The 8,285-nt window shown below is 48.6% G+C and overlaps 1 protein-coding gene across 1 annotated transcript in view; it reads left to right on the top strand.

The window, feature by feature from the left end:
• Positions 1-8,285, top strand: part of ARHGAP26 (Rho GTPase activating protein 26) — a 529,711-nt gene that overhangs the window by 411,581 nt on the left and 109,845 nt on the right. Inside the window, exon 21 of the mRNA XM_013005615.2 lies at positions 2,289-2,430. Within this exon, the coding sequence (XP_012861069.1) occupies positions 2,289-2,430 (142 nt within the window). The remainder of the gene's footprint in view (positions 1-2,288; positions 2,431-8,285) is intronic.

Here is an 8,285-nt window from a genome sequence, read left to right as displayed (position 1 = left end):
GACAAAGAACAAAACACAACAAGAAAGAAAAGCTTGTAGTTGGTTCAAGGACTGTCCATTGGCCTTTAGTAGTGTTTTCCAGTCGAGTCTGTTGGGGTGCCAAGGCCTGGCCCCAAAGTCTATTTTTGGTATTCCCTGGGGATTTCGTTGCTCTGTTCCCCTTGCTGTTCTGTTCCACGCCCTTAGTGTTTTGCCTTGGTGTTGTGGGATCAGATCGGGTAGAATTCCCACACTGTGTCTCCAGTGTTGTCCTCTGTAGGGCTGTGGGTTAGTTAGTGAGGGATGTTGTGTCTCATAGTGGGGCCGGCCATGTGGTCCTCTCTGTGGATTGGCTGCTCTGAGCCACTCAGGCTCTTCCATTGGTGTTCTTATTATGATATGCATTCGAGAAGCCATCTGGGGAAAAATAAAAATCTGTGTTGGCAGTTGTAATTATATCCAAATGGCAGCAACAGGATCAACGTCTCTGAGGCTCAGTTCTGTGTGATAAAATGGTGAGGGCAGCACCTGCCATGCAAGTTGAGTTCCACGTGACTCCATCATGCGGGGGAATGGTCCCCAGAGAGCACGCCGTGCAAGGCTGCTGAGCTCCACGTGACTCCATCATGCGGGCCGTGCAGGGCAGCCTGAGCACTGTACGCATGCCGGCCATTGTTGTGAGTGCATTTGTTACCTGTCATGTTTGAAGTGAACTTGTATGTCATTAACGATGCCGGGTCCACTTCTGTTTTACTTGTCTCCTTTTTTAAGCCACTCAGACCAATATTTAGATCTTGAATTCTGCTGCACTTTTATCTGCAGGAAGAAAAGAGTGATGAAAAGTTAATGTGGTTTTATCTATCAAAATAGTCTCATTGTTTTTTTAAACCATGGACTTGAAAGAAAAGAGTAATAAATGCTTTAAAAAAAAGGCTTCTAATTTAGAATCTAAATCAGCGGTTCTCAACCTGTGGGTCGTGACCCCTTTGGGGGCTGTCAAACGACCCTTTTACAGAGGTTGCCCGAGTCAGAACAGTAGCAAAATGACAGTGATGAAGTAGCAACGAAAATAGTTTTATGGTTGGGGGTCACCACAACATGAGGAACTGTATGAAAGGGTCGCGGCACGAGGAAGGTGGAGAACCACTGCTCTAAATGCTAGCATTGTGGGGTCTGAGGGTAGTTGGGGGTTTTTTGTTTGTTTTTTTTTTTGTTGTTGTTGTCTTCTAGATAACTTTTCTAAGGTTTTCCAAACCGTCTGTAATGTTTGTATGCTACTTCTATCATCAAGGGGCGAGGTAGGAACCATAGGAAGTTCAGCATCAGAGGAACCGCAGAGGTGCTGGATGAGAGAGTGTCCGTGGAGGTCACTGAGGAGGGAAACAGGGACTCCAAGCCCCCCTCCTGCAGCTTGGGATTGGATGGCTTCTCTCTGGCAAGTCACCTACCCACAGGTTTCACATCTGAGAAGGCTGTGAAGCAATTGTCAAGAGCTAGGAAATACCAAACAGGGGAGAAAAGTGAAGGGTCGTTGATTACTAGGTCCTGGGCACAGAGTCCAAATCCATTTAAGTACTGCAGGGCCACAGAGCTTTTGTTACAGCCGGGGAAGTAATGGGTCAGAGAGTACTGGTGTTACACTGCATGGTGGGTGTCATTAATGTCACCAAACCGTCCCTGTGAAGATGGTTGAAATGGCAAATGTCTTATTACAGCTATTTCACCGCAGCGAAAATGTAAAAACAAAGTAGTGTTGATAGACGTGGCTTCTCCTCACCTCAGCTGCGTCCTGTCTCCCCTGGAGAGCAGGTGAAACCCGAGCAGCATGGGTTAGAGCCGCAAGGACCCATGGGCGTGGACGCTTCCAAAAAGGAATGTTTAAGGCCAGGTCCTGTTGTCACGGGGTGTCGTTGAACCGGCTCCAAGTCCTAGCCGCCTGCGAAGTACCACCTCCTCGCGTCTGTTCTCACATCTGAGCCCCTGGTCAACTTGCCCGTCCATCTTGTCAAGGGTCCCCTCGTTGTCCGCTGCCCCTCAACCGAGCATTATGTCCTTTGCAAGGGGGCTGCTCTCTTTGGATTGCACGTCCAAAGTACTTGAGACCCAGGTTCGCCGTCCCTGCTTCTAAGGCGCGTTCTGGCTGTACTTTTGAGTGTCTTCCGTTTTGGTTTTCAATGCCAGCACCTAGAGATGTTTAAAACCCCGTCCTGAGTAAATGCTGGGACCCCTTTAGTTCTCTTCTTGCTGAACTAACTCAGACCTGTGTGTTTTTGACGTCCCTCTGTCTCTCTCTGAAACTTGCCTTGCAGATATTTAACACCGTGCCAGACGCCGCCGCGCTCAACGATGCCCAGCTGCACCTGTCTTGGAAGAAGAGCAGCGACTGTAAGCCCCCCTCCTGCAGCGAGAGGCCCCTGACCCTCTTCCACGCCGCGCAGTCCACGGAGAAACGTGAGTCCCGCTGCTCAGGGCCGGCATGATGCCCATCCAACCCCGTTACCCTCCTGCTCGGGCTCAGTGCTCAGGCTGGTCTCGGGGGCTGTTGGCCTCGGTGGTCCTGAGAACTGCCTGTCTGGTGCTCCCCTCCCGGCTTCCCTGGCCGGGTGGCCTGACAGGCCAAGAGGCAGTATTGCTGAGCCTGCAAGCCTGGGCGAGCCCCTGAGCCCCTTTCCTCCTGGTGCACACTAACAGCCGGCGCAGGCATTCCTTCCACCCTGCTGTTCGGACTCCCTCGGGATCTTTGCGTCTTCACGAGCAGTTGGCCGCTTCTCAGGGTGCGCCAAGAGCAGGACCTTCTCTTACGCCCCTGACTGCTCCACCTACTACCATGCCTTGTGAATATTTGGGAGTGTCCCGACAAGCCAAACATAATCATCATATTTGCATCAAATCTCTCTCCCCTCTTCCCACCTTCTCAGGCTTTCTGAGTTCTTTGCAATGACTGCTTACTGGGCATTAAAGTTTACGAACAGATTTTTGAAAGTTCATGGGAAAATTGAATTAACAGATGATGGAATTTTTCCCCACCCACTTTTTGAAGTCCCCATTGTCCAGCCTGGTTTTCCCTGTGGCGAGTTGTACAGTAAGGGGGCCGCAGGCTCTAGCTCGGCCTGAAGTCAGTCAGATGGAGCCTGTTTGCTCATCTGTCAAATAGGGATTCTCGTGCCCACCGCACAGGCCAAGTGCATGGATTAAATGAAAGGCTGCATTTTCGCATCTGGCACAAGACATGGCAACAGCCCGTGGCTTAGAGCTGCTGCTACCACCCTCTGCCCTCTTAATCAGGCGCAAACGTCAAGGCTAGTCGCTCATACAGCCAACATGTATACAGTGCCTACCGGGGACTAGGAAGCTAAGGATGATCTAATAGGACTCTGTCTTCAAGGAGTGCAGAAGTGAGTGTGGGAAAGAGGAGCGAATGCATCCTTGTGAGTCTGCAGATTCTCATAGGCCTACGTCGGCACTACAGGAGACTGGAAGGGCTGCAGGCACAGCGTGTCTGGGTGTGCCCCCTGACTGCCGCTCCCCACCACGGTGGGCATTGAGGCACGTTCCTTAGCACTTGGGCCCCAGTCTCCTACACTCTGTCAAATGGGGATCATGACAGTTTCTGCCTCGTGGGCTGTGGTGAGGAGCCAGGCAATCTCAGAGCAGTACCTGGTTGCGAGGAGCTGTTCAGGAAGTGCTGTGTAGTGGTATAATTATAATTATGAATTTCACAGAAATTCATAAAGGTGCCTTGGATAGGACCATGATTTGCTTTGTCTTGAAGAACATTCCATGGCTAGATGGGCTTCTTTCTCTTTTCTGTTATTTAAAAAGAAGATTGTCTTTTGATCTCATGTATTTTAAACAAAGTGATGCTTCCATAGAACTGAGAAGGAGTCTCCCTCTGGCTCCAGAACCTCAGTGCCTTCATGAACCCCGGCGCCCATAGGCTTGCTGACAAAGTCGACACACAGCAACGTGGACAGAGCAGAACCATTTCCAAGGCTGTAGATCTTTAAACAGAAACAGACACCCACGTCTTTCTTCTTCAGAGTCGTTGGTAGGTTTGAACCACCAACCTTTTACTTATCATCTTAGTGCTTTAAGCACTGCTCCCCCAGGGCTACTTTGTTATTATTATTTTTTAAAGGCAGCATAATATAGTTACACCGTGGTCTGTGCAGCACCCTGCCACTGGTCTGCTCCTTTCTGGTACTGTGGTGTCTTGCATGTTGCTGTGATGCTGGAAGCTCTGCCAGTGGCAACTTACATACCATCAGAGTAAGCCCTGGTTTGGCAGGTTTCAATTATGCTTCCAGACTAATAACGGCCTAGGAAGAATGACCCGGAAGTAGACTTCTGGAAACAGATTGACGAGTGAAAACCTTTTGGATGGCAGCATAGCATTGTCTATGTGCTGTATCACCGTAAGTTGAAGGCACTTCAAATACAAGTGGAGACTGTGCAGCGTCCCTGGTACACTGAGGTGGAACCAACTAGACAGCACCTATTGGCAACAATACATTGAGCACCTTTAGGGCTGCTGCTGCTGTTTTTTTTTAATAATATGAGTAAAGTGCTGTTGTCCACTTTATAATGAGTAATTTCTAGGTTAAATTCTATGCACAGTGTTAGGGCTTTTTGTCCTCATACTGCGATTGGCTTTTCTTCTAAGAAGGAACCCTGTCTGTATAGTAGCTAAAGCACCTAACTGCTAACCAAGGCGAGCAGTTCAACCCACTGCCTCTATGAAGCAGACTTACAGCCTTGGAAGCCCCTGCAGGGCGGTACTGCTCTGTCCTGTAGGCTTGCTTGGAGTCCGTTGCAACTAGACAGCAATGAGTGTGGGTTGGCCTGGGTTGCGTTGTGCTGATTTGGGTTGAGTTTCCCTTCTGATGGTCCCGTTAAATATCTAGCTTGGGCCACTGCTATAAGCTACATGTGTACCTCTGAGTGTACCCGGGAACACTTGGAAGAGGAGGGGCCTCACCCACTTCTGCTGAACAACGCATCAGGTTACAGGCTGCTGTGCTTCTTGGGTTTCCAGGACAGCCCTGGTCACTTCATGTCTTGTACTAAGCAATGTTCTATGCAGATGAGCACAGCTTAGGCCTTATGAGTAAATTCCTCAAAGCTGAAAATAGTGACAGGTTTGTGTTAAGACTGAAGCAGAGGCGGCTTCGGAACAAGCTCTACGGCTCATTGGGGAAGTAGGTAAGCAAGTGCATGGCGAGCAGGAGAAAATACATTCGATCCTGCCCCAGATGAGTTTTGTCCCGTGAGGCAGAGGAGGAGGAGACGGGCCTGAGAGAGCAGACCTGCCTGAATGTCAGAGCCAGCTTGGGAACCACTGACTGCACACGGAGGCCCGGAAGGCCAGGGATAGAATCCAGGGAGCTATAGCTGTCCTCTGAGAGTTAAGGAAATGCTCTGGGAAACGTCCTCTCTGGAAGCAGCCCTGGAATCTCCATATGGTTGAATATTTCTGGGATGTTTAGCTCTTTCCAAGGAGCCTTGGTGACTCAGTCGGATCCACGTGGGGCTGCTAACTGCAAGATCAGCAGCGCAAACCCACCGGCTGCTCTGCAGGAGAACTGGCAGCCTTTCTACTCCCGCAGGGAAACCTCCAGGGCAGGTCTACCCTGTCCTGCCCCTCACTGTGAGCCTGAGTCGGCTTGACCAGGACTTTGGTCTGGTTTGTGCTTAACTTTTCTCCTGTTCTCAGGGAAACAACACCTGTTCACTGAACATTTTACATGTCTATATATAGCCAGTATTTCTTCAGGAGAAAGGCTGGCCTTGCTATTCCCATAAACACGATGGTCTCCGAAACCCACAGGGGCCACTGTGAGTCAGCATGGACTGGATGGCCGTGAATTTGGTTTTGGTTTTCATATAGATATGGATGGAATGCGCTGTGTGCATTTTGAAGAGTGTTTGTGAGGGGGGAAATATCGCTAAATATCATAGGTACCTTTATTAAACAAAAATAGCAACATGTGGAAGTCATCGTTCCTCAGCATATTCTCCATGAGGGGTCTCTACACCGTGCAAGTGGTGTTTCCATCTCTGAGCCATCTCCCAAGGGATTCTGCGTGCTTGGATTTATGCCATATCCAATGGATGGCTTTATATCTTGGAAAGGCTCACAGCAGATTCCTTTCCAATGTCCTTTGAGTTTGGAGAACAAAAAGAAATGTGCAGGGTTAGGGGAGGGTCATGAGGTGGATTGGGTGACGTTTCCCAGTGAAATCCCCCGAGCATAGCATGCGCTTGAAGAAGGAGCCAGCTGCATATTCATGAAGGGAAACATTTCCACCTGCCTGCCCTTTTTCTCACCAATGCGGTTCTCATTTTCTTTAAACATTTCATAATAAGCTCTCGTGACTTCCCTGTGTCCTTCGAGAACAATTTAACATTTCATAATAAGCTCTCGTGACTTCCTTGTGTCCTTCTAGAGCAATCTATCATGACTATCCTTTTGGAACCCCAAAACATGCTTCATAACCTTGTGAGCTGACCTGTGTGCCTGGAATTGAACTGGGACGGCAGACCCCCTTGGACGTGCCTGCTCTGACAGCACCTTTTTGGAAAGCGCCCTAAGGAGACTAAGAAGTGAGAACATATCTGTATCTGTCCACTGGTCACAGGAAATGTTTAAATACGCACACGTTGTTGTCAGTTCCAGTGCAGGGAGCCTGTGTACCACAGAAAGAAACCGTCATTGGCCGGGTGCCTTCCTGAGAGTGCATGTTATAGTTGAGCCCATGGCTGTAGCCCTTCTGTCAATCCATCTTCTTGAGGGGCTTTCTTTATTTTGCGGACCTTCTGCTTACCATGTAGAAGCAAGATGGCCTTTTCCATGATCGGGCCTCTCCTGTGACATGTCCAAAGTTACACCCACACAAGCACATGCACACATTCCTTTTACTTCCAAACTTAATATTTTTCAAAACCTAATCTCCTCTTATGTCTATCTGAGTGATGTCTTACGAGTTAATTGTATTCTCTTCTCCTCACTGATAGCCTTGTGGTGTAATATTTTCTCTGCGTTCCGTTGGTCAGGCCACTCCTAAATCCCAAGTGGAGGTGCTATCGAGTCTGCAGCTCACTCGAGAGCATGCTGTGGAGTGGATCCAGTGGTTTATCATCTGCACATCTTGTTCTCCTTCCTCATTTCACTTCTTGACAGTGCCTCTGCTGTGTGCACATGTTGGAGCCCGTTCTTTTTCCCAGAGATGAGTCATGCCACTCTGCAGGGCCTCAGTTTGCCACCTGTCTCCCTTTTCCCTTGAGGAAGTTTCTGGGTGACCTTGGGAGTTCCACAAGCTCCAGTCTTGGTTCCTACAACTTGAGGCTCATAGAAATGTCTGGCCTGTTAGATGGTGTGACTACATGAGTGACTACATGCCACAAGGAGTTTCTCCTTCGGTTCAGGTAAACCAGTTGTCTGCCCAAGCACCTTCAGGTAGTTTCCAATCTTTTCATAAATGTATTGCTAGCTTTAAGATCACAGTGGTCTTCTAGAATGAGGAGAGCTAGGTGGTTTCTCAAGCACTCTGCTAGCTTGGGATTTTGTTCCTTTAGAACAGCGGATCTCAACCTGTGGGTCGCGACCCTTTTGGGCATCGAACAACCCTTTCACAGGAGTTGCTGGATTCATAACAGTGGCACAATGACAGTGATGAAGTAGCAAGGAAAATAATTTTATGTTGCAGGTCACCAGAACATGAAAAGCTGTATTAAAGGGTCACGGCATTAGGAAGGTTGAGAACCACCATTCTAGAAGGTAGCGGGTGACCCATACCAGTCAATGTGCAGTGGACATGGGCCTGCAAATGACATGGGAGTGGCTGCTGAGACATGGACTTTTGGGAAAAGGACAAAAGAAATAATGGGAAAATGTGGGGTTCAGATGCATCATGATAAGAGGCAAATCATTAGCAAGCCACTGGCTATTTCAGAGAAAAGAAGACTAGGTTTCAAAGTCGTCTGACTGGCCAAGGCACAGCCTCTGAAAGGGGCAGTTTCAAAAGATACTGAAGAAAATGGAGTTTAACCCAAAGGACGGTCGGGTAGCTGTGAGGCTCAACAATGTCAAGCGAGAAGAGAGGATGTCTGTAACTGGCCGGAGATAGCTTTTCTCGACCTAAAGGAAGAGTACGCAAAGATAAGCTTTTAAAGTGAACTTGGGAAACATTTTTCCATAAAAATTACTTGTTTGATGATGAGAAATACAATCTTCCTCTAGTTCCTAAAGGTTTCCTCCCCGCTCCCACTACCATGACTCGAATTCTATCTTGCAAGACTGGCTAGAC

Source organism: Echinops telfairi, unplaced genomic scaffold (genome assembly GCF_000313985.2).
Source record: "Echinops telfairi isolate 266 unplaced genomic scaffold, ASM31398v2 ScPeMD7_7469;HRSCAF=8507_0, whole genome shotgun sequence".
Classification (NCBI taxonomy): Eukaryota; Metazoa; Chordata; class Mammalia; order Afrosoricida; family Tenrecidae; genus Echinops; species Echinops telfairi.
Note: the sequence above shows the minus strand (reverse complement) of the source record. Positions and strands in the feature narration are given on the sequence as shown.